Here is a 27,750-nt window from a genome sequence, read left to right as displayed (position 1 = left end):
ACAAGCGGCATTCACGACTGCTCATTATATTTTTATACTTTATACCTCGGTGGCGGACATAAACTCCGCGATCAAAACGCGCGAACCCCTACAAAAGGTAATTATGTTTTGATTCCTACAAAAAAAAAATCGAGTATCACAAAGGAGACTAACGAGATAAGAGCGTGCTAAATCGCTCTCCCCTCGGCCCCCGCTCGGATCAATTCGGGACAGAACGGTCGATTGGCTGAGCGGGACGGCTTCATCGTGGAGGCGGGATGCATCATGGACACGCCTCCAAACCGGTACGAGGGATTCGTACTCTCCTCGGCCGACAGTCAACCTCCGACCGCGCTCGAATGCGTACACGATCCATCGATCGCGACACTAAAGTGTGAACTGTGCTAAATGGAACTGACCGGCGTTCAATGTTAAAGAAACCAAGTTACGAGGACAAAGAAGTGAATATGGCGATACAGAGTGTTTCGAGATACCCAAGCAGCCCGGCTGAAGCTACCGAGCCTCCGAAAGCTTCTAGAATTAGCTTCAGCGTGGCATCAATTCTGGCTGATACTAAAGCCAACCAAATCGATGAAACTGCAGAGATGATCAGGCACCATAGGACGATACCAGAGTCTCCGCTAAGACAATCACCATCGGCGCAGCCTGAATTACCCGGCGGAAAGTCGTTGTCACCTAGGCCGTCGTCTCAAACGCCTCCGTTGAATCTCAATGCGTCTGCGACGGTCACTTCATCCGATGATGAATACGAAGATTCTGTTAATCAAGAGGATTCAATAGTTGATGTAGAGGATTTGCAAAACGGTGGACAGAGCGAAGATGACGAAAGAATGTCGAGTAATGATAAGGGAAGATTAGTGAAGCCAACACCTTTCAGCGCACTAGCGGCGGCCGCTGTGGCATATCATGGGTTGGGTTGGCCGGGTCCACCATCAGTCGTGCCTTCGTTTGGTCCCTTGTTCCAGTCACATTTTCCTGTAGGACACTTAACAGGTTAGTCTAAATAATTTTAATTTATCTAGAATTTTGCTATTTTTAGAAGTTGTAGGTAATTTGTTTTTCTTTAAGTTTATAGATTTCATTATTGAGGTACCTACATATTTTTATGTAGATTTTCTTAGAGTATGTACGCTATGAATATTAATAGTAATGATTATTATTTATATTATATTACTTATAAACGTTTCGTAGAACGTCTAGATTTCATACATTCTATTACTTTCCATGTATGCATAATTATATAATCTTTTAAATCACTAGATAGATATATAGAGATATTAATTTATTTATTAAATCTTAGTTATGAAATGTACTTATAGATAGCTTATAGACATTTACAAGAAAGTCATATATAAGAATTTGTTAGCAGTCAGATTTATGCTACCTTAAATGTTGGCCTTTTTAATATATGTAAGTAGGTACCTACTTACAATATTTGTTGGATTTATTTACTGTCTAATGTTTTATTAAAAACTTAATTCTATTAAAATAACAGTTTAAAAATTTAACAACATTATATAAAATTTTAATTTCAACTAAAATTACTTCAGTAGATATGTGGTAGATACTATATATGTATCTATCTATATGTATTAAATATTGTGGCTCTACCACCCTAGACCAGAATATTAATGTTAAACAGAGGGGAGGAGACTTGTCTATTTTGTAGTAGGACGTAATATGGATAATTGAGTAGGTTGGTATTTGTAATGACTATTTAATTAACGTCTCATTAATAGAATGAGTACATGGAAAGATAAACATCACGGATAAAGTAAATATTTCAGAATACAAATATAAAGTAAATATTCTCATTGTGGGTATAATGGAATATAATGGCGCGAATATAAGCGAAGATAAGCGAATATTAAGGTAATTCATTTCGGAGTGTAGGCATTTGGATCTACTTACATTGTAAAACACCAGATGTTATAGATAAAATGTTAATGTTTCATTGAAAAGTAGATTTCTACTACAGGAATCTACACGTTACGATGATACTTTATATTAGTAAAATGCTAATATTTTGTTGTTAATGCTATTTTTTGTTTTTTCTTATTTGAATAAGTATAGTACTTAGGTAGGTATATAAATAGATTAGAAATAGTATATGTCATAGCTTTAATTTGTGTAGATAAATAAAATCGCCATGATGGTATTTTCACGTCTCATAAACTAAATGAATGCTACGTATTCCAAATTTAAAATATAAACGGTTTTATGTTCTGTACAAAAATAGGTATATTACAGGATATGATTGTATGTTTTGGTAGGTATATTATTTTTGTAGGCCAATTGAAAAAGTGGTACCTAAATATATTATAATCTGCAATAAGATTTTCAACTTATGATTGAATAGTAAGGTCATAGAGTACCTGTTATTTATTGAGTATTATAGTTATAAATTAAATACTAAGACATTTATTTTAATTTGATCATATATATCTTAACATCTAAGGGCGCTAATTATATAATTAGGTATGCATTCAACAAATAGATGAACATTCGTTATTAATTACTTGAATTCAATTAAGAAAATAATTTATACTTATAGGATGTGTACCTATATCTAATACCTACATTTTAGGTACTTATCGGGAACTTATGAATAAATAACATACGTACTAATCGTAGTACCTAAATATTCAGTTTATAATGACTATAAACATGAATTAACAGTTATTCATAATTTAATAACAAATTAATTTCTAGGAAACAACAATGTGAAGTCCAATACATATGTTAATTATGAGTCCTTTGTCATTTAATCAACGACAATAGAAACCACTAAAATGATTTATGGACTCAGATAGGTACCTACTCAGAAAACAATTGCAGTTGTTTCGGTATCAATAGGTATATTCAGTATTGTTGAGTCCTACATAGATATTCCTTCTTAGATTTTTTACCTGTTTATAATCTGTGTTTTCTATTTTAAAGCGCAATTATAGATATTTAATATTCTATAATTGCGCTATAAGATCTTATATTTTTTATTAAACAAATTTAGATTATTGAACAGTCAAGTTTCTGCGCTATATTTATCTATATTTTGTCGGGCTAAAATTTTCTCAGTAGTTATATCTTTATGACATATCTAGGTAGATATTGTTATTGTACCTATGTAACATCTAATTCCACGTATTGTCTGAATATTTTTGAGGTTTTTATTAATGAAATTCGTACAAATAATAAAAAATAACATACTTTACGATTTTCATAACATTGTACTTACAACACAATCAGAAATAGGTGTCGGTATATATTTATTACCTAATAGTATACACTAAGTAAAACGCATAGGTCAACATATCTAATAGATAAGAACCTACTTTGTTACCTTTAAATCACCATTCATTGCTACTGTAACAATGATAGGCATTTGCCTAAGCGACCATGTTTCGAAAATCCACTAGTCCTTCGTGAACAAACAACCAAACAAAGGTCTAAAGCCGTACATAAATAACGGATCTGTCGAAATGTGAAAACAATACCGCGGCTTTGAACAAGATGGCGGGATCTGGCCAACATGGCGACTATTTTGCATAACGTGTCGAAAGGGTTGACGGTAATCACGATGAAGGTTAAATACACCGTTCATATTGGTGCGTTCGATATTCAAATAAAAAATATTAAATAAAATATCATTGCGAAATGTAAATAAGTATTATACCGAATACATACATTTTATTACATATATACTTAGGTAAACAAGTTCAATGGATTGAGGCCGTCGTTTTTTAACAATAGTACCACGGATATCACAAAATTAATTTATGGCGCCCGTTTCAATTCCTAAGGCCTGAGGTGCAATGCGCTCGTATTATGCAATCTGATTACTATATTTTACCCTTTAGATCTGAACGCAACTTACAGACCAAGCTGCAGGGCGGTAGTTACTTGTATACTTAGGTGAGACAGAGTAGATACTTACCCACGCAGATAACTTTGCGAGTACAAAGATATTCATAATTTCTAATTAGTTAGGGTTCACACAAGCTTAATTATTCATTCCTATTATTGGTATTTTCTTTTATATAATTATAAAAAAATATTAACTCTATCTATGATATCAGCCGTGAATGACGAAATATGAATATTCATACCATAGCATTAATTATGAAGTCATAACAACAGTCATATCATAACATTGCACTAATAAATCCTTTGTAGGCCACAATATAGTACAAAATCTTTATAATTACCTATATTTATTTATGTATTTTATTTCATTTATGTCTAAAATCGCTCTTAAAATGTAGTGCATTAAGGTTGTAATTAATTTTACTCTTCACCCACAGAATATGCCTACTCTTAGTCCATTGCTAGTTGATAATGACTTACACCATGTTACCATTGTGCCTTCACACACGTTGAAACGACACGGATATGTAATTAGAACCTTAGGGTACTACTAATTAAAGGTAATTTTGTTTTGTAAATACTATAGGTAGATATAAGTACAATTAAACATACATAGGTAGATAGGTATTTTGAAATAAATAATATGTATCTAGAATGTACATTCTACTGAGGTACCTGATTATTATAAACGAAACAATTATCAAATTAATTTTATAAAGTTAGTTGTGAGGTGTAGTCAGTTAAAAAATTCGGAATCATAAAAAATGTAACGAGTTTTATTTATAGGTATAAACAACATATATAAAATGTATCTCTAGATAACTTATTTGAATAACGTTAATTTCAATGGCTTTATAATTTAATTATCTAGATGCTATAAAGCTTGTAGCTAATATTTAAAAATATTTTAATATAATCTTTTAACTACTGTATAATTAAATGAGTAGGTATAGCCAGATGTTCTCCTCATTTTCGTTAATAAATATAAATTAGTCGACCGCAGTAAAAATAAAACAAAGGAATGATGTCTTTGCCCTAAAAATTTGCTCATTTTAAAAATTAAACAAACCATAAACTAATTTGCGGAGTAAAAATGAAAAAAATATTATGAAAAAGCTCATGGCCACGCAATCAGCGTTCGTAACGACTTCTTGTCACGAATATATGCTTTCAAATAAATTATGTTTACTTTTAGACAAATGTGACATGATTTTTATTACTAGCCATTTTTTACGACCTTAATTAGCGTTATGTACCAATTACGACAAGTAATTTTTGGGCATTCATGAATAATTTCTATATTTATTATTTAGTTATAGAAACAAATAAATACTAAAAATCTATTAAAATATAGCTACGATACCTTTTCAGCCGCATGATATAGTGGCACTTAGTAAAAAAATAAAATTACAAGCTATTAGCAAACCGCTTCCTAGAAGTAGAATGTACGGAATGATAATATGAGTAGTAGCTTGATGTCCTGTACTTTTAACTATTTAAATCTGAATTAGTGTATTAAAACTAATCCACATTCATTTCACCAGTTTTATAGCCCAAATTGATATGCAACCAGCTTCCTTGCAAACGCGGCCATAGACCCACTGTTCTAATTTTAAAATACATTTTAGCACTGAATATTATTTGTAATTAATATGATTTGGCAGATTCATTATTTAAATGAGAATTTAATCAAAAGCAACTGTTTGGCATAAGGGATTGTCTATAAGTGACGTTACTACTTTTGATCAGCTAGACTTTCAGCTTCAACTAAAACTATAACAATTGACTTAGTTTATTTTATTCAGTTAGGTTAGGTTAGGTAGTAAATTAAACGGTAGAATTTTTGTAAGTGACTTGTAGGTTACAAGTTAGGTACAATTCACTTACAAAAAATCTCCCTATCCTTCTTTAAAGTAGGTATAAGGTACATTTTGAAGTATATAGGTAATATAGAGTCTCTACGTATAACATAGATATTTAGAATCGATGTTCCTATTTAACCCATGATATTGATATTATCATTAGGTTTTTATAAAAAAAAAATGTTACTGCTTTATAAAATTTGCCATCACTATGACATCGTCCTGAAATTGATTAAAGACAATAAAATTTAAACAACAACACAGTGTTGTCAACAACTCAACACATAGAAAGGGCGAAGAATAAAAACAAAACATTTGAAGTTGGAATTAGTGCCAGGAGTATAAACCGCGCATGCGTCCAACCACAGAGTAACAAAACGGGCAACCAGTTTTCTTATCGTGGCTGTATGCCGGGTGCAAGTGGCTCGCTACTGGTCGATATCGTGTGACGTAACATGCTAACACCATTATTACTGCACTTTCCTATTTGTTTATGGCTATTATACTCATAATGGTCTATTATGAAAGAAAATTGCTAACGAATAACTTTTTTATTACCTATCGCTTTGCGAAATGGATAGTATACTTTAATTAACCTTTAATAGGTACTTAAATGATTAATTTATCATTCTAGAGATAACATTTTAATTGGATATTTGGAAATAAATGTGTTACCTAGGTATTTCATATATAAATAATTCATAAATACATTATACTCTCGCACAGTCGTCCGACCCTGAACTTTTTAAGACCCTTGGATACCTTTTGACGCGTGCTTTCTTCTTGTTTGTGTTTTTTATATAATACCGGGTTTTTATGTGTTTTTATATAAAAAAATGTAAGTGAAAAACTTACATTTTTTTTATAATTTAATGCACGTTTGGAGTGAGTCTTAATAAATGGACCTGAAACGACATTTAATATATCATTTAATGAATGATCTCATATAATTTCTAACAATATCACTTTTTAATAGGTTTCCATAAAATAGTTTTTTTGTAATACCAAAATGACATAGTGATGGCATCAATATATCCATTAGTCTTCATAACTACGTTAGTAGTTTTTAATAAGAATCTTTAATATTAATAATAATAATTTTTATTTCAGACAACATGATCCATTGTGTTAGTAACAGCTTAATGATTAATAATAAACTTTTGTAGATTACATATGAATGATTAGTCAATGAATATAAAAATAATCGCAATTATGTGACAACGATAACTCATTACTCATAAATAAAGTGACTCTCACGCGTCAATTGAGCACTTACATATGTAAATACTGTCTCACTATAATGTTGTTTTTATTGTAAGTAGGTACCGAGGTACACTTTGTACAAAGTCAATCTTATCTTGAGTGCCGGGAGTATTTTTTTTATGTAACTGGAACGCCAAACCAACTGACAGTCCACCTGGTGGTAAGTGGTAATCGTCGCTTATATCACGAAGAGCATCACTGATGTTATCATGTAATCCCCGTGGTACTGTTAAAACTTTACCATTTTCGAAAACTGAGATGTTATGTCATAACAATGAAGAATAGCTTACAGTTACAAAGGAACTACTTTGCGGTGTGCTGAAATAGTTAAGATGTAGGTAGGTACCTAACCTGAGCAGACGGCTTTATTTGTTTATTTATTATCTACCAGCTACCCGCCCTGGCTATGTACAGCTGTAATGTATTATACATAGGTATAAACCTTTCTCCTGAATCATTCTATCGATTGACAAAAAATGAATTTAAATCCTTTGTGTATTCCGTTCAAGATCTAAGTGAACAGATAGAGGAAGCGATATTTTTATATTACGTAAGATATTAAATAATATAAAAATAAGTGAATACCTTATACATTACTAAAGGCGATATGATCGCTAATAAATTTCTACCAGACTACCTTTGGGTTGATATAGAAAGTAAAGATAGGGTAAGTGGCACATGTATCAAATATAAATATCTATATATGCCTATACTTATAAATATACATATTATATATATATATATATATTATTTTATTACATACATATACTTATATATATTAATATATGTAATAAAATAACAACATAAATATACAAAGTCGACTTTGTACAAACTCTACACGTACCTCTCATAAATTTTGAGAGTTTATAATTGTCGAGTCCTGTCTGTGTACCTAATTTTGTTTAACTATATGTAAAACCTATAGTGTTACTCAATACCCAAAGGTTATCGTGATATTACCATAACCATCGTAAAATGGTCATATTAAGTTAAAATCGCTTATTTCTATTGTTTCCTACATAGGCACGTAGATATACGAGTGTAATGAGTATTAAACGTTTTAATTTCACACTTATTGAATTGTATGCCGGATTGTATGAGTCGTAAATAGGTGCACTGATTGCTGTGAATATTATTGGTAATATTTTATGAGTGTAATAGTAAGGAAATTACCTGTCAGAGGTCATTAATTGAAATCTTTAGGACTTATTGTCTCATGATTGTGTTCTATACACCGTTATCAGGGATATTAGCGCGATAAATAGTAAGTATATCAACTAAATCCGTTATGAATCCACTAAAAATATTTTTTTTTAATGTTCAGCATTAAGTGATGGTCACGCCTGCGCTCACGGTATACGGGAAGTTGATCGGTCGAGAATAAAATCAGATCAGTTAGTTTTTTGCAAGACGGACTGCTTGTAGATCGACCTGCATTACTAATAAATACCTACCCCACCCCACTCGCAGGAGGAGAGTAAATTTCGAATTCTTATAAAGAAAAATTTCGTATCCTTAATACAAAATTGCATTTAAAATTTTGGAAATTTGATACTAAAGTTTTAATCTTAAAGTCTATTTCCAAACATTGAAATTTTTTTTAATTGCGTTATTTATCTAAATTGATAAAACTATCGATTTCAATGTACGAATTCAAACAATCCGTCATCATTCCAACTCTATCGTGGTATCAATTAGACTATTAGAATTTGTCTACGTCACCTTATTTAATAATTAGTATCTGTTGTATAATGACATAACGCTGCCCTTAAACGTACACTGCAGTGCAAATTTAATGATAAATATATCCATATTTGTCTATCACAGTAACTGGAATGGCTTATCGTTTGAATGCTCTCGTTAGCGCTTGCAACCCGAAACCCTATTACTGGCAACTAAGAATAACCATTTAAGACTTTAATCCATTCTCTTATGTGACAAATTCCGGTAGCAAGGGTTGTGAGGTCTTTTTTCATTCAGTACTCGCACGATTTCCTTTCCTAATTGGCTCGCCATCTGTTTTAATTCATTTTGCGATAGTTTTACAAGTATTTTATTGACGCGTGGCTCCGCCTGGCGGTCGACCGGTGTAACGGAGCGATTAATCGATTCGCTTGCGTGCGAGTCGCTTGAACGAATGTCTACCACTTGAACTACTATAATACATGATTATTAATTTTTTTTAAACAAATCATTTATATACTACATTTATAGTGCTTTATTATATGGCTACATTACTATGTAGCCGTACAATAATTCACTATGCGTTTCTATTAACGTTAAACAAATTCAATGTATTTTATTTGATTAGTTTTATTTTGTACTACTTTGTATGTTAACGTATATATGTGAGAATGCTTTTGAATTTAGATATTTCCTAATCTTTTAAAAGTAAATTGATTATTTTGATATATACAAATTAAGCATGTATTTATTACTATATTTTAGTTATTTAGTTACTGTGTGTACTTGTTCAGATGTTTTTGTATCTTGTTTGCATTTAGTATTTATTTAGAACCTCCAATACAATCTCTGTTTAGCTTAAAACTTAATGACATCAAGTAATATCTCTAGGATTATTTGTAAATTTATACGAAATATATTAAGTGCTAAATGAAATATATGAAGGTTATATGGTATTAGATGTTGGAAAGTTTGGGAAAAGTTATAGGCCAGTTATAATTTCATCTTAATAAAATAATTTTTAATTTTATTTTGGTTTATTCTGAAATTTGCAGTATTATAACTTACATTTTAAAAACACGGTATATTAATTTTAATTAGATATTTGCATATTGTAATGCCTAGCTGTATTATATAAAGCACCAATGCTAATTATTATTTTAATACGTTATGGGAGGTCTTCATTATATTTCATTACGAACGTCCGCCCGCTCTAGAAAATAAGGTTAAGAATTGCATAAAAAAATAAGCAAAGAGATAAGTCCGGTAGCGATTCCAGTGACGCGTGCTGCCATCTCTCGGATGATGACAGTATACAATAAATCAGCCGATAACATCAGAAGCAAAGATTATACGGTACTGAGTTCCCCATCACGCCATCCGTGTTTCCTGCACAGGCAAATTAGTAAAACATTTACAAACAATATAGTGCTAAAGCAAAATTACGTATAGCTCTTATTACAAAGGTATAACATCGAAATTTGTCTGCGAATACACAAGCGCCAGTCACTAATGAGTGGTGATGTAAAACACTGAAATATATTTTAGTGGTTCGCAGAACTGTAGAGTAAAAGTTAACGCCGTCGACTTAGAACTATAAAAGACAATGAACAGTGGTATACAGTTTAGTTTAAGTAGCTAGTTAAGAGGCAAAGTATATGCTTACAATTTCAAAATTACCTATAAGTACCGTAAGAAACAAAATGTAGCAAGCTAAAAACAAACTTGCGACACTATTTTTTGTGCCACATGTGTACGCTGCGTTGACCTCGACCCTTCGTTGACCAATTAGAGACAGCCATTAAAATATTCGCCAAAGACCGGCTCCTTTCGGCAAATGCATTCTTTCACGAAAAGAAGCCATGCGATTTAATTCGTCAATTTGCATTGAACAAACGTGCAATGGGTAGTATTCGGTAGCGCTTTTGAAAAAGGAACGTGTCATTTTATCGAATATAATATATATTTTTTTAATTTCATGAGGGTAAAGTAACTAGTACAGATCGAAAAAAAGGCAAAGTAAATATAGAAAGCAATATATAAATACGTACATCAACAAAATCTAGAACAAAATTGACCATTTAGGTGAGAGTAATTTAAAAAAATACTTAATAAACAAACAAAGCTTACTTAAACAAAACGTGCTTACCTACCTATATAATATTATAAATGCGAAAATTTGTCTGTTTGTCTAATTGAATGGTTTCAATGAAATTTAACTTTTCTCTTTTATCTCAATACAAGCAGACGAAATCGCGAGTAACAAGTCGTTAAGTATAAAAAAAACATTATGGAATTAAAAACCTAATTTCATAGAGTTTTGTGATTATAAATAGATCGACATGCAAAACGGAAGCCGTAAGAGATTTCATCTTTTAGGATTTTCGGAGTATATTCATATTTAATTAGATTGTATAATTAATAAAATAGATGATTAATTAATAAATTAGATTGTATAATTAATAAAATAATGATATAGATAATATAATTTATAAAATAGATGTAGTAGTTCCGCGGGGATTATTTTCTACGTGCAAAGAAACTCAACATGCGCAGCTCTCTTTATAGTAAGAATATTATTATAATATGTAAATAGGTATTTGTAGGTGACCTCTTAGTTTAATAATAATGTTTAAAGTTATACATAATTATAATAGATTTCAAAAATTATGATTCAACAAAAAAAAGTACAGCAATTTTTATTATTTTTACATGCAGTCCACTGCAGCTCTAAAATAAGGCTGTATATTTTAAATTCCTTTGATCGAACATCACGGACAAACTCGATAAAAAAATATAGAACTTTATAAAAAGAACACAAACATTCAAATTTATTTTAGGATAGGAAGTTTAATTAAAATAATCAAGCGTGGCGAATTAGATAATTTGTCATCGAGCGAGCGGGACACCGTTTCTTATTGTTGTTAAGTCGTAAATCATTTTATTGGGCCTTCTTGGAAACTATTGAATATCATTTTAAATATCTCGACTTGAGAACGATGGTGATAAATTTGCAAACGACTATAATGTTTTCTGTGAGAATAAATTATTGGATTAATGTTATAATTGACTTTAATTTAAGTCATATATTTTAGGCGCTGATATTTATATGACCTTCTGTATTTTAAATAAAATAAGGACTCATAATAGGTGTATAGTTAACAAATATTATTATTAACGTCGCTGTGTTAGCATGCAATCCATTAATCTGTTTTATACAAATAATCTGTAAGTAGGTACAATTTATGAGTGAGTAGGTATATTATTGTTCTTAACAATATTTAAAATGAAGTTCTTAATAATTGAAAATACCCAAAATGACATTATTTTAAGGAGAACATTATTTGACTTGGATACAAAATTAAATAAATAATTAACCCTGGACTATTAACAATGCGCCTTCAAGTCCCACGGTAAGCAGAGCTTGTGTGTTATAGTTACTAGAACACTGATATGTATACTTAGATTTTTTATAAATACATAAATAATATACATAGAAAACACCCAGACAGATACAAACAATCATAGTCATGAATACAAATATTTGCACCGTGCGAGGAATCGAACCCGCGACCATTAAAAGTAAAGCTTGACCACCGACGCCGTCAAAATTGGCAAAGATGTGTGGATCGCTTTGCGTAGGTGGTCAGTTGGACACTGGGCAGTCCGCGTGGGGGGTTCGAATACGGCTCCCCGTTGTGTTACCGATGCCTGAACATGTTCATTTATTAATGTAGAACAACGCAGTTATAATATTAGATCTATTTGATAGAATTATACAAACGTCTCTACATTACTAGATAGAAAATGGCATTAGCACAAATTCACTCTTAAGTATGACACTTTTGTTCATGTGAATGGTGAAAGGTGGAGGGGTCGCTTTGCACTGCATTTGCATGTGAAAGGTTGTACTTGGGAATAGTTTATCGTTAGTGATTATTCGAGCTGTGGCCGGTACATTGCTACTTTTACTATATCAGATAATTCAATTCTCCTACGAGTATCTTTAAAAAGTATATTTAACTAGTATGGAATTTACGAAACGGTAGAAAATGACATAATTTGAAAGTCGGCATATAGGAATATCGAATTGATTTCTACTGAGTTAACTGAGCAGAGTTTATTGAAAATTAATTACCGAAAGAAAAAATGCTCTTAGAATACTCGTAAAATGCTTTTTATAATATTTAAACGTACCGTTTGCACTACGTGTTAAGTGGAAAGTTAGAAAAAGTATTAATTTATTCGATCTGAATTAACTTAGTTACCTTTAATAGATATTCTGACAGTATACCTTATATACAATGTAGTCTCATGGAAAAACTAAAGGTAGTTACTGTATATGGCATAACAATGTAGATATATAATCTATGTTGCATCAATGACCTATACCTATTTCATACGTAATTGTTTTAATTGATGCTAATTTTCATAATGGTTGTGTGTTTAATTGCTCTTTAATGTTTTTTCTATGTTTTCTAACGATGCTATAGACAAGGCTCATGGTATAATAGGTACTGGACGTTTGGTTGGTAGAGTATTTATCTAGATCTAGACACAGACAGGGCAATAAAAAAATTAAGAGCTAGAGCATTATCTTAGAGCAAAAAAGATCGAGACTGAACACCGTGTAGTACACGGGAATTTTACTTATAGTAAAAGGGAAGCAATTTTCTATTAATATGTGAGTTAGGAAAATGTTATATAATACCTATCTATAATGTGTATTTATAACATATATTAAAGTCATAGAGACACTACAGAATTATTATCATATTACCCAATAAATAATATAAATGTAGCTGATAAATCTTTGTACATAGAAAATAATTGAGAAAAAAGATTACGTGGTAGAACCCGAAATAATTATGGTTAGGATTTTGTTCTTTGTGTGTGCGTTTTTGCCCGCTTATTTCAATTGCTTAACACATTTGGGTGCAGTATTTACAAATTTATTATGGTATATATATTCCAATCGTTTACAAAAGTGAACAATAAAAGTTATATAGTATTGTTTTTCCGATTACCAGTGGTACAAAGTCGCGGGCGAGGCTAGTAAGAAATAAAAGAATTAAACAAATAAAAGACGATCAAATACGCTGTAGACGATCAAATAAATCGCTCTTCCAATTATACGTACCCGGGTGGGTACACCCAGGTCAGTTCACTATTAGTTGGGCTATAAAATGCTAAATTGACTCTATAAAATCATTAAGCAGTTTAATTGAGTTTCATTAATTAACGGCGTGTTAGAACACCCGTATCATATTGGGTTAATAAGATAGGTTCATAATTTTTATGGGTATATTAATTTGTTTTACCTCAATTATGTTTATTATTTGATTGATTTTTGAATATGTTTATTGTGTAATCAATTATCAATATTGTTGGCGTGCCTAGACTTCTTAACCTAGGCAGTATAAGCTATCTTTAAATGAATTTTTATTGTTTTTTATTTTATTTCTATTTTTTCTAACAGTTAATATATATGATTATAATCAGTATGATACTGATGATGGTATAGTCTACTCTTGGATCATTTTGTTTCTGATAACTATAAATTCTTAAGAAATATATTTCTTATTCATATTACAAAGTTTGTATGCTTGTTACACTTTCATCCCTGATCATCACGATTTTTTTATGTACCGGATCGTGGAAAAATGCTAACACGATCTCGCGACCTTGGCAAAGGCGTTCGTAAGTTCTTTTATTACTTTTGAACATTTTCCACACGATAAAAAAAGTCTTTGACTTAGTATTCCTCTTAAAATGGACTTCTTTATTTCTAGTAGTAATGATGATGATCCATGTATGGATGAAGTCACTGCCACAAGCTAGTACAATAAAAGACAAATAATAAATATAGTATATTGACTAACGTAATTTAATTATATAGCTCATAAGTATGCTATTTTAATTACCTATATATATTACAATAATATAAAAGCAAACAATGTTTACCTAAGAATATAAGTGATAATATTATTATATGACGTTATAGAAAAAAAGAAAATATAATGAACAAGGTATTTATACAAAGACAGATTCGTGCCGTGGTTTTATATATTAATTTTCCTTCAATAAAATCTTTTTAGCAATTAGTCAACAGAAATGATGAAACATTCCGTGCGGTCGCGTCAAATCTGAATAATAACATATTGAAGAATACAAAGGCAGTACAGTAGGTTAACAGGTTATTATATTTATAATGCTTATATTTATAAGTAATTGACTATAATAGTTTACAGGAATTTGTATTTCTATTTATTATTTATACTAGCTGTATTCCCTGGGCTACCCGCATGAATTTAGTATTTTCTTCGTTCAATATTTTTATTGTGATAAAGGAATAAAGATAATAGAGTATTTCTCACAAAGTTATAAGTTATATGTATAATATTAATATTATTTCTAGAAATTATCTCAACTATTAAGGCATCATACTATACAATTTGGTCATAACTTGATCTGTCAGTGAATAATAATAATCCAGGACAGCATAGCGTCATCTAGTCCCATTTTTTTTTATTATTATTAATGGGTTTGTGCTTGATCTTTTCATGTATATAGGCAAGAATGATACAGATATTCAGTGAATACCTATATATAGCAGCAAATATAATTTAATATGTTTTTAATTACGGTTGCACATTACGTACATAAGTATTACTTAGCAACATTAATACTAATTTTGAATGTGATAGGTTATACTTTTTCTTCTAAAATCAATGGGCCATTAAAGAGTTCGCTATCACATAGGATATATCAGCTTGTAGGCGATTTCAGAAGTCCCATCATATACTTATACCTTTCTATTTGCCATATATTTTCACTGCAAATGAACCAAGTCAATAAGTATTAGAATGTGCACGTAGGTACAGTCCGCAGAAGAGTCACGCTCCTAATTATAGAAGCATTCCCAATCAATTACCGCGTGCACGCAACAAGACTGTCGCAACCACTTCATTTGTACTGTACCGACAACAGATTAAATATGCATCCTAGGTGGAATTTATTTGTTAAAAGATATTTAATATCCCTACTTCGCACGAGTTTTTTCAATTAATTTACACAAAACCGTATCCGAATATAAATTTAAACATTCCACAGTAATTAGTCCATTGAAAGATATAAACTGCATAAAAATTCTATCTTATATTTGCGCAAATGTACTAACAAAGTCAGCGGGGAACTTTGTTAAGAATGAGATGTTTAGGTACTTATTTATACTTCTATACACAGAAAGTTGTATAGTCCATCATGGAATTGATGCCTTGTGGCATGTTACCACCAGTTAACTATCACGCTGAACTGAGACTATAAATGTCAGTTTAATAAGTTTTAAATATATTGTTCAATACAAATAGTCAGAAAATGTAATTATTTCAATGATTCTATAGCGGTGATATCATAGTTTGAATAATACTACCTACTATTACTAACATAATTTAATCTTTATATAATTCATACACAATCCATACTTCCATACCTACTATATATTCTAAATGTGAAAGCATATCTGTCTATTAGTTACATTGTCACAACTGAATGGTTTTAAGGACCATAACTTAAAAAATTACTATCAAAATAAATTTTGATTGTATTAAATAAGTGAACATAAACTGTCATTTATCTAATAAATGCTGACAAAATCGCGGCTAACAACTAGTTTTATATACGCCGATCATATAAAAGATGCCAGAAGTAATAAACTAGAAACAACTAAAGCAAATCTAACACTAGCCGTCCCGCTATTAAATACCCTGTCAAATTTTGTTGCACTAAAATCACAGTAAAGCACAATGTGGATGTTTAACAAGCAGTCAAATGCTGTCAAGCGCTGGCTTGCTGCCAAAATCCTAATGTTCCATTGAATAGTGCTATTTGTAAACTGTAGCGAGACATGTATAGACATCCCTCTTAATAGATCATTGTGTGGCCATGAAACAAGGTTTTCATGAGTTAAACGAAAATGTATATGTATATAATGGAATAATAGATGATTATTTTATGTAATTGTAATGGTAAATGTGCTAATGGCCCGTCTGATGGTAAATAATAACCGTCGCCTATATACTTGAAGAATACTATACTTATTCTGTAATTTTGTTGCTTTATCTTACAAAGCAAGCTACTCGGCACCTGAATTAAAGGGGACATAACGACGACTTTTTGCAGTCTTACAGTAAAAATATTCGTTAGAGTTAAACGTTATCAAAGGTGGACCTTATCTCTACCGTAAAATATATCACTTTCAACTGTAACTAACCCAGTACAGAGTAGGAAGTAGTACCTACTAACAAAAACTAATAATCATTATAATAAATTATGGATTCTAAAGACATGTCATAAAAAGTACAAAATTAATTTTGCATTTACAATATATATATTATTTATTACCAGGATATCTAATACCACAGGAGTTAGTTTCTATAATGATTAATTACACGTTTAAAAATGTGTTTCAGAAACTATGAGTAAACGCGTTTATCAAAATTGTATTAAATGAATTATTCACGTTAGTATATATAAGGTATATCTGTACATTCATATATTAAATATTGCATATTGTTTCATATTATATCTAAATACCGTAAATAAAAACTAACACTATAGGTACATAAATTCCATAGCTGTCTACAAGCCTATGTATAATATTCGCATTATTAACTCTATCTACATATTTATTTATATTTTAAATAAAGAATGTCTGTAAACTATAAAAAAATGTCAAGATAGAAAACAAATTATCATAGCTGTGAAATCTATTAGATACTCAAAGACCCTTTGATATCATACCTACATCTATTCTCTCATTGAAATGGGATAGATATATGATAGTTCAGTCAAAGGAACTCCCTCTAAACATCTAACATAAGTGGTAGAGTTGTGCTTCCGCATTTTCTATGGCCCATATTTATGAGGATGATTGAGTTTACTGATGAATAGTCCTTACAGACAGTTCGTTTGATCATCAGATAAATATCATGGGTATTCCGGAATCCGGGAAGATCTGTTAATGGCTATAAGATAAACGTTCATTGTGTTTAAAACCCTATGAATATATTTAATGTGCTCATACATCTTTCCTGTTTAATAATTCTTTGCGTTATCTTAATATTGTACGTTATAACGTTTTATGTTTTGAAACGTTGAATTAGCTAATAGATATTAATTTACATTTAAAAATATGCCGAATCCACCATAGATTTATATTTTTGATAACACTAGTAGCCGTAACGATTGAATTTTATATCTAATTTGTATAATGATGTCTATTTTTCATAACGAGTTATTTATAAATAATAGAGATTGTAGAACTTAAAGTTGGATTTGCATATTATGGAACTAATAACTGTTATTTACTTCGCCGGCTTCTTATGAGATATAAGATAGGATATACCTGTCCTCGTGATACAATCTATCTTCCCGTCAAATTTCATTAAGATCCGTACAGTCGGTTAGTCGTAAAAAAGTAAGAGACAGATTTGCATTTATAATATTAATTATAGATTATTATAAATCCGTGACTTGGACATATGACTTATTAAATTTATAGTGTTTTTAGGGAAATGTTTGTATGTTGATCTGGCTTTTAAACATTTAATAGATTTTAATAAAATTTGATGTGAATAGAGATTGTGTCTCAAGAATGGAATAGGCAATCTTGTGTAGTAATATCTAGTATCTATTACCACAATATTAGCCATTTAAACTTAAAAATGAGATATACAAAAACACATTAAAATTTCATTATTACATGTAGACACAAGTACGCGAAGAATCTCCGCCTCGCTTGTACTGTTACAACAAAATCGTCAAGTATACAGTGAACGTTTAAATATTGGAATGAATGACATACCACGCCTCGCACGATTAATGGTGTAGTGCACACAAAAAGCAAACACGCTCATTAATATATCAACTGTCTTTTTAGCAGCGCACTGCAACATTAGGTACCGTCGGCAGAAACGTCAAACATTTACATGTATACAAAAAACAAGCACCACTTTTCATAATTCATTCGAGCGGGCATTTCTTTTTTGAACGATGATCTTCAACAATGGAAAATGTGCTCGGATCGGTTTAAAACGTGTCGTATTTCTTTCGTCGCTTACAAAGTCACAACATGACTATAATTCAGCAGTCTAACATCTGCAGTCGATATCTCTTTAGACAATTAACAAGAAAACAAGAACAGACAGTGCCATATAAGTATTTTTAAAGAGGGCTATTACTTCCAAGCGATGTTAAGGCTTGTTTACCACCGTCCGACAATGCGACACATTGTATTTTTTGCAGTGTGGTCACGATTTTTATTGCAATAAAATAAATCTACTTTATTATTAGACAACATTTAGATATTTTAAAGAGCTATTACTTCCAAATGATGTTAATGTTGTTTTTTGCCACCATCCGACAATGCAACAAATATTACAATTTTATACATATAGTGTAAACACGATTTTTATTGCAAATATTTGAATTTAATTTATTATTATACGGCATATAAATGTTTTTAAATAGAGCTACTATATTATTTTCAAGCAATTATAAGGCTTGTTTACCACCGTTCGACAATTACACATATTACTATAAAGTCTTATTAAATGATATATAGGTTAGAGTAGTAACCATTCATCTGAAACAATTTGGAAATCTATTCTTGTAGGCTACAAAAAAGACGCAAGTGTGTGTCTGCTCTTAACTTTATTTCCGTCTGCCGTGTCGTCGGTAGTCGCTTTGACGTCTCTAAACACGACATTAATACACTTGAACTTTTTTCATCTGTCACATAATTTACTTTTTTTAAATCTTTTTGTGGCCCATTAGCTATTAAGCGAACGCCGTTCGTTTTGACATTGGATTAATATGTTGGCATTTTAAGCGCCAGATACAGATTAATATTGGTAATGTAAATAATTTCTGACAAAACTTGCGGTATTTAAATATAATAATGATGTTATAATAATCAAGGTAATTAATACAAATTACGTTGAACAGTATATCGAGTAGGTAAATAATGATCCTATAGAAAATTAGAACTGGACTAATTCAAGTTCAATTATTGGTCGAGATTTTATTTTATTTTTTGTTTGGTATTAGAGTATAGTTTTGTCTAAAAAGTATTTACACTAAAACTTTATTGACAATAAAAAATAAAGTTGAAAAGATCGTTCAATTCAAAAAGATACGTTTCATATAGTTATATAGTTTCATTTGTGACATTCAATATTAAAAAGATTAATTTACAAAACTAGTTATAATAATATAAATTGAGAGTTAAATCATTTGACAAGAAACAAACAAGAATTACGCTACGTAATTATAACATGACATAATGATAACTTGAAATGCTAATTATAATTGAATTTGATTTGATTAATGCTAAGGAAAATACATTTTATCATCGTAAATGGTAACAGCACTTTCATAAACACGTGTTCATCAACCATCAATCCATCAAAGTTAAAATCATTAATTAGTACTCAAATAGCAATTAGCTGATTGTAAAATAAGTGGGTTATAATATATTAAATCGTCCCATCAACTCACTTACGAATAAAATAAAATCACAGTGATTCATTATTATACGTATTGATTAACATAACTTTTTAGTACCGGCAACGGATTTATTATGCCGTAAATCAATCGACACCTGCTAAGATAAATGTTATAGAAAGACAATTTAACCAAAAATTAATTTGTTGTAGATGTAAGATTAAGTGTTAATATCTGATTTGTTTCGAAAAGTATTGTGTATGAATTAGAATAACTAGACTAGAGCGAATTTCGTCTGTGTCACATAAGAGAGAGAGAAGATTTTTTTTTCATTTTTGCAACATTTTTTGATACTTCGCTCTTTAGTAGTAGCATGATATAGCATAAATTACTTCTTTCCTTCCTAAAAGCCTTCCACGATAAATGAGCTTAGATAGCTATTACATTAATTTTTAAAATTGAACATCTTATTCCTGAGGTTCGCGTAAAAACCAATCAACTAAACTCTTCAGCTATATCAGCTATATAATATCTAATAGTATAGATATATACAACCCAAGTAGCAATTAGGTAACATCTATTGATTGTAAAATGATGTTAAAATAGAGGGTTATTGTTATGATGAAGAATAATTCTTACCTGGATATAAGTATTTTTTAAGAAAGTTCTAAAAAGCAATAAATAGACTATAAAAAAGAACATGGCTAGAAAGGGAGTGAACGCTAAAATCACAAGTAGATATAAATTATACACTAATCCTAATGATCATTGGATTATTGATAAAATGATAATGATGATGTTATATTGGAGAAAGATGTTGATACAAGATAATTAACGTTTTCAAATTAAATGTAAAAACAAAATAAAAACACGACAAACATTACAACGGGGGTCACTAAAGGGTAAAATAAAATACCGAATCTCTAATGAAACTTATCTCAGTTTACATCTCACATTAGCCCGGACGTGGGCGTAGATATCAAATTTTTCTAACCAAATTCGGCATTAAAATAGTCAATTTGCGTATTAATATGCTTGTATTCGACGCTAAATAAGTTAAAAATCGCCTCCTTATAGATTTTATCGCGATTAAATCGCGTTTTGTTTCCTTCGTCTTTTATTTCATGTTTTATAATGCGATTTATTAATCCTACATCGGAATGAAACGGCATTCCGATCGTTCGGCACGCTTTTGTTATTAAGATATAACAGTAAAGTACAGTAAAGTTTATGCTCAAGTCTTGCAACCAGCTTAAAACATTACTTTATACATTCATTCGTTGTTATTGACATAATTTAAATCTCCCGAAACTGCTTTGTTATGTTGAAATTTAATGTCCATATATGTAAGATAACGTAGTACTAAAGCGTCATAGACTATACTGATTTATAGACTAATTGTATAGTTATAGTGTAGTGAGTTCCAATAGTGTTAATATCAAAATATTTTACAATTTTGTTATATAATTTAAATCTTTAACCGACTATAACCCAGTTTAAAGATTATATAATATTCGATATAATAATAATGTTTTAAATTATTTTTTTCGCAGATGCAAACGGCGAGCCACCCAAACTAAAATGCAATCTTCGTAAACACAAACCGAACAGAAAACCGCGCACGCCGTTCACTGCGCAGCAACTCCGCGCATTGGAGAGCAAGTTTGTGGACAAACAATACCTGAGCATTGCTGAACGTGCCGAGTTCTCGTCATCTTTAGGCCTATCTGAGACTCAGGTAAGACTCGACATGGATTTAACTGTTAGCACAGATAATATAATATTACATACAGATACCCCATCCCATACAAGAAAATGGTTCCTTCCTAACTCGGGCTATTCTTCGGGCTATTTTATTTCGCCGCCGTAGGCGCTAGATGTCGCTATATCTGAAGCAGTTCGGATTACTAGTGGGTGATTAGTAATAAAGCATGAAAATAGATGGCAGAGAATTCGGTCTACATGACATCTGTTTTGCAAAGATACGTACATAATAGATATATAACTGTATCGAACTCCTGATTGGGTACAATCGAAAATTCAATGTAGGTATAATATTGTTCGCTGACAGTCTACAGACACGGCTAATGTACCTATGTATCTATGTACTATGTTACAGTTACTTTTTTACATTAGGCATGTGTGGCTTTTTTTCTCCCGACGAAGATATGTCGTAACGCGTCTGCACTAAAATCGGGCTATCGGTTAAGGAGCAATAGCTCCTTAACCGCGCATAGCCCGATTTTAATACGGTTTTTTTTATTTAAATTGTTATGTGATAGTGATAGATTTTAGCTATAATCAATTGATGTGCATATGGGTACCTCATATAATTTTCAATGTATAATTATTTCTCAATATATAATTAATTATGGTAAACTGGCAATTTGTAAAACTGAAAATAATATTTGCAAACCATCAATCTGTTATATGTATAGGTTCTTTCAGGGATACTACATCGGTGCTAATGACATGTAGGTACTTATTTTGATGTTATACCTATTTGTAGAACCTTCGATAACAAACTACGCCTTTACTGCTAGTTTTTTTGTATTTATGTAAGTTGCTATTCAGTTGAAATTAAGCTGCGAAATTACAGGATATTTGGACATAACATCTATGTTCTCCGGAATGATAACGTATGCGGGATGTAGCGGGCACGACATGATGACGTAATGCTGTTTAATAATATATGTGTATGTATGTACGTCGGATAGCGTCGTGGTTGGATGGATCGTCAGCTTATTTACCATTTCAGTTAATAATAGTAGGTAGTAACTTTTGACAATATGGATGAGGGATGGTAACGGTGATGATGATGAGATCAATAATGACTGTTGACGATAGTGACGATGGTATTTATTTATGACCACCATAAAATTCATCATGGCAGTATTCTCAACATTATCATCATTGTTCATCATGATGATTGAGATCAAATTAATTAATTGATTAAAAAAGTAGCAAGTATTAGGTAGGTACTAAGTCCTTATATGACTTAAATACAAGGTTCTGGGATGCTGTGATATACTACAGTCTCTAGATTTAGTTTCTTATTAGTATTCCACGACCAAAGTCTATAGACAGAGAAATATAGATTTACACAAAGTTTTTTGATGTAAATGGGAATTATTATACACATTGCATTAAAAATATATATGATTACCATCTAATACAAAATCATTATGTAGTAAATAATTCCTGACATTTTAAATCGAATGAGGTGAAACTAACATTGCATGAACACAACACTTGACGATCATAAAATTTTTATTTCAGGTAACAAAACACTTTTAAATAATCTATTAATCACAGAATAAACAAATGTTGTTAATAATTTACAATAATATTTCTTTCACTGCTTGTCTGTTGTACCACTAAAACTATAAACTTCTGTTATTTTTATATTATATTCCAATCATTTCATTATTATTTCCTGGTACACAAAATATTCCTGTTTTTGTTTATTAAGCAATATAATAATAATCATGTGTTTAAATCATAAACTTATTTGACTTGGAATTTCTTCTCAACACTAGTGCATTACTTATTTAATTATATCATTAATTGCATTGTGATTAATAATTTACAGATTTTTCTTCTGCTTTTTTCTCTTATTTTTACTTGCATTATTATTTTATACAGTAAAATGTTCATATGTATATACATATATATTTCTTATTCTTTTGAACTCCTGTTCTTCACAGTAAAAATGTTATTTATCTTCATCTGAATGACTAGGAGATTTAGAATATCATCTCTTATTTGTTTAAACTTTGTTCAGTATTAAGTTGTTGATGTCAGGAAAATCTGAAAACAATATCATATACCTATGTTACATTTTCATGAACTTACATGAATGAATTTATAAAGTTAAACTGTAACCTTATTAGCACAATAAACATATTATTCATACATCATATTCATTCAGTTCTAATAAAATATAAAAATAATACTACTGTTTAGTTAGTACTTTATTTTGATTAATAATTTTCAGTATTTTCTCAATCAATCAAAAATTATAAAATCAGATTTTTGAAGTTACATTCATAACAATAATAAAAACATAATAATACCACATTAAAGCGGTCACCAAGTACATATGTTTATTATATTTTAATGTGAAAGATACACACGCTACATATGCAAGTTTTTAACAACTTATAGTTATACCTGGTATAAGATAATCCTCAAAGACACGATAGTTTACTAAATATTTGTAGTATTTCTTAGACACATTTAAATTATTGAGTTTGACAAAAAAATAAGAAGTTCAATGAACTCTGAACAGGAACAATTCAAAAGTTGAATTGTTCAGTACCTGATGAAAAAAGAGAAAAAATCCAATGCTAGTGAAAATATGTTTTAAGCATTTGACTTAAAGTCGTTTATCCTATTCTTTTATTCCTATATTTTATATTTTTAAAATTTCATTTATGTTGCCAGTACTCGTTGTCATTTCGATATAATAAAAAAATATGGACCAACCTACGATTTTAAATAGATATTTTTATTATGTGATTCTAATAATATAAATTATGAATAACCTACCCTCGAATGGAGATATTAAAAAACTAATTATCATGAATAGTAGGTATTAGGATATATATCATAGTAATATGAATGATTATCGTTTCAAAACCTTGTACAATTTAGTAAGGTTGAAAATATCCTTCTACAAAAGCAAAATTCGAGTATTTGTAGTTTCTTATGAGTATTTGTAAAAATTCGAGGATCCTCATATTTAGCTATCAATGTCAGTAATTTAGATACCATATAACACTTGTTTATTGAGGTTTCATAAAGGTATAGCTGACCTTATATACTCTATACCACATTCAATTCTCATTCATTAAATTACAATAAGTAGGTATTTATTTTTTTAATAGAAAAACAATGTCACTAATGTCATTAATTGCTATAATTACCAGGGTGACCGCGTGGAGGTTGATATAATAGAGTACACTTGTATCAGATCAATCTAATTAATATTTCCCTCTTCAAGTTTTGAAGTTATGAGCGAACAGATAAATGTATAGTACTTGCATACCTGTCAAAATCTCTCTATTTTGCCGTCGTCGAGTAAAAATTACGCATTGCAATTCGTTCCAAATAAGAGTATAATACAAAATGATGAAATTTTACTGTTTGCAAAGACTAATTAAAAGCACCATCGAATAATGCGTTGTAATATTCTGTTATCGATTATTCGAAAAAATCGGTAATCTATGCATTTATTTTTGATATGGCAACACTTTCTAAATAAGTATTACTGGCATAATATGGTTTTCTTGTTTAGCTGTTTTATATTTACTTAAACTTTTTTTATGTTTAATTTATCATAATAATGTAGTAAGTACTTATTATTTGAAAATATAAAATAAACATTTAAAATACGGTGATACAAATGAAAACAGCGCCATCTATGAAAGTCTTTTGGAAACAATAAGCCCCAATTAGCAATGATTAAATTGTAAACAAATACAGGGCAACAACAAAATGAGTAAATATATGAAAATTACTTTTTAAAACGCATTATTTCATTTTAACATCTATATATGACTTTTTAAAAATAGATTAAACCTTTTTAAAAACATAGTTTTGGGTTTTAAACGATTACAAAACAATGTTGAATTCCATTCGATACCAATGACGCCATCTAAATCCGTTTTTCGAACTAAAAATGGCTACTATGCCATTGTTCCCCACTGCTGTTAGCTAATGCAAGCAATAAACTTTTTATTACATAATTATAATTGTTTTTGAATATTTATGACTAACAGAAGTTTATATTAAATGTCAGTCATTTTTTAATCACATTCGAAATTTGAATCTTAAGATTTCTTTGAAAATAAACCTAGAGAATTATTTTTCCGCTATATTTTGTTGTGCAAAAGGTTAAGTAAATTTTACACTTTTCTTTTAGGCGATGCAAGTTTTAGATACGATATATTTATTATTAGGTATTGTACTTAGCTAGTATTAGGTAAATAACTTATTTAAAATTAGAGAACCGTAACCGCATATTAAGTAGTTAAGGATCATATTTTGTTTATATTTAAACAATGTGTGATATTTTTTTTTGTGTTTTGAACAGGTGAAAATCTGGTTTCAAAATCGACGCGCGAAAGCGAAACGCGTACAAGAGGCGGAGATTGAGAAACTCAAAATGGCGCAATTTTCCCGCCACCCCCACCATCTGTACCCCCACCCGGCGCTACAGCAGTACTTTCACCCTCACCCCTTGATGGGTGGAGGGCGGCCGTTGCCTCCTATGGGCTTGCCGCCGCCGCATCTGGCTATGGTACAACCACCTGTGTCTGGGTCCCCCTCGCCAAGTACACAAACGAGTCAACAGTGAACAATTCAAATTTATAACTTTAATTGTGAGTTCCAAATTTAAATAAACGTTTTTTTCACTTATTACGCTGACTGTAACGGAAAATTTATTAGTGATGTGGCGACTGGTCTAATAAGAACGTTAAAAAATAATGTAAATTATTTGTACATATAAAATAAGTTTATTTTAAGTGATATTATTGCATTGGTATTTGTATTAATTTAAAACGAATATTATTTAGATTTTTAATTATACATTATAATATTAACCAAATTATCTATTTATACTTATTGTGTGACGATATCATTTAATATCTATCTACTTCATGCGTTTAAAATAAGAACACGTTGACTATTATTTAAAAGATATTTAAATGACTTAGAGTACTCAAGATGTTTTTTTAAATCTATTTTCCTAAGTAACTAATATGTCTTCTAATAACAGTTAAGACATCATAATATAACAGAGAGTCATTCATATTCTTATTTTAATTGCACTGTATACCTACTACAATATTTGATTGAATTAGAAAATATGAAATAGTTTTGTATATACTGTGACTTATTTGTACATTGTTACTACTTATGTGCAGTTCAAATATAAATATTTCTTTCATACTGAAATATTGGTTTCATTTCCAATTACTAATATTTTTCCTTCGTAAGTTCGTTTCGAAGATTGCATTTCTAGTGTTAATGATTGATATACAGCGTTAAAAGAAAAATATTTATATCATCTTTCTTTTAATTCATATATTGCCCTCTCACAAATCATTTTTTAGTAATGATTTTTGTTTTATGTATACCTACTTAGTATGATACACAAAACAAAATTAATTTTATATGGGCACTGATAGTTTAGTTGTGTACTTTTTACAATCATATACGTAAGACATATGGAATATTTTTATAGAAAGTCTCTATAATTGTAGTCAGATATGTAACGAAAAAAAAAACAGAAACTAGTAAATATCAACACAGGTAAATACTATTAAGAAATAGTGCCTTGATTTTATTCACCTTCGCTTTGCTATCTCCCAGGACTATTAAAACTAGTGATGTTCTACCTTGTTTTATTTACAAATAGACATATTAGTGATATCAAGTGACGTTTTATTTCGATTATCTGGTTTACAAGCTCTCCTGCACATATTTATCTGCATGAAGTTGGCACTCAAGAGACTTCTGCTTTTCTCTTAAATTCATTTACACATTACTTAGTTCTGTAATATAT

At 30.2% G+C, this 27,750-nt stretch overlaps 1 protein-coding gene across 1 annotated transcript; it reads left to right on the top strand.

The window, feature by feature from the left end:
• Positions 1 to 328: 328 nt before the first annotated feature.
• LOC131845491 (muscle segmentation homeobox-like) lies at positions 329 to 27,157 on the top strand. Its single transcript, XM_059194556.1, has 3 exons — positions 329 to 993; positions 21,731 to 21,915; positions 26,275 to 27,157. The coding sequence occupies exons 1-3, from the start codon at positions 408 to 410 to the stop codon at positions 26,536 to 26,538; spliced, it is 1,035 nt and encodes a 344-aa protein (XP_059050539.1). The 5' UTR covers positions 329 to 407; the 3' UTR covers positions 26,539 to 27,157.
• Positions 27,158 to 27,750: the final 593 nt, after the last annotated feature.

The sequence above is a fragment of the Achroia grisella genome, unplaced genomic scaffold, assembly GCF_030625045.1.
Source record: "Achroia grisella isolate CSIRO2021 unplaced genomic scaffold, CSIRO_AGI_Agris_v1 utg474, whole genome shotgun sequence".
Classification (NCBI taxonomy): domain Eukaryota; kingdom Metazoa; phylum Arthropoda; class Insecta; order Lepidoptera; family Pyralidae; genus Achroia; species Achroia grisella.
This window is presented reverse-complemented; position numbering and strand designations above follow the sequence as displayed.

What these genes read in the sequence shown, in the direction of transcription:
- LOC131845491 (XM_059194556.1), top strand. Translation starts at nt 408, where the DNA reads ATGTTAAAGAAACCAAGTTACGAGGACAAAGAAGTGAATATGGCGATA. An exon ending in TCCTGTAGGACACTTAACAG is followed by an intron (nt 994 to 21,730) that starts GTTAGTCTAAAT and finishes TTTTTTTCGCAG; the next exon opens with ATGCAAACGGCGAGCCACCC. An exon ending in TAGGCCTATCTGAGACTCAG is followed by an intron (nt 21,916 to 26,274) that starts GTAAGACTCGAC and finishes TGTTTTGAACAG; the next exon opens with GTGAAAATCTGGTTTCAAAA.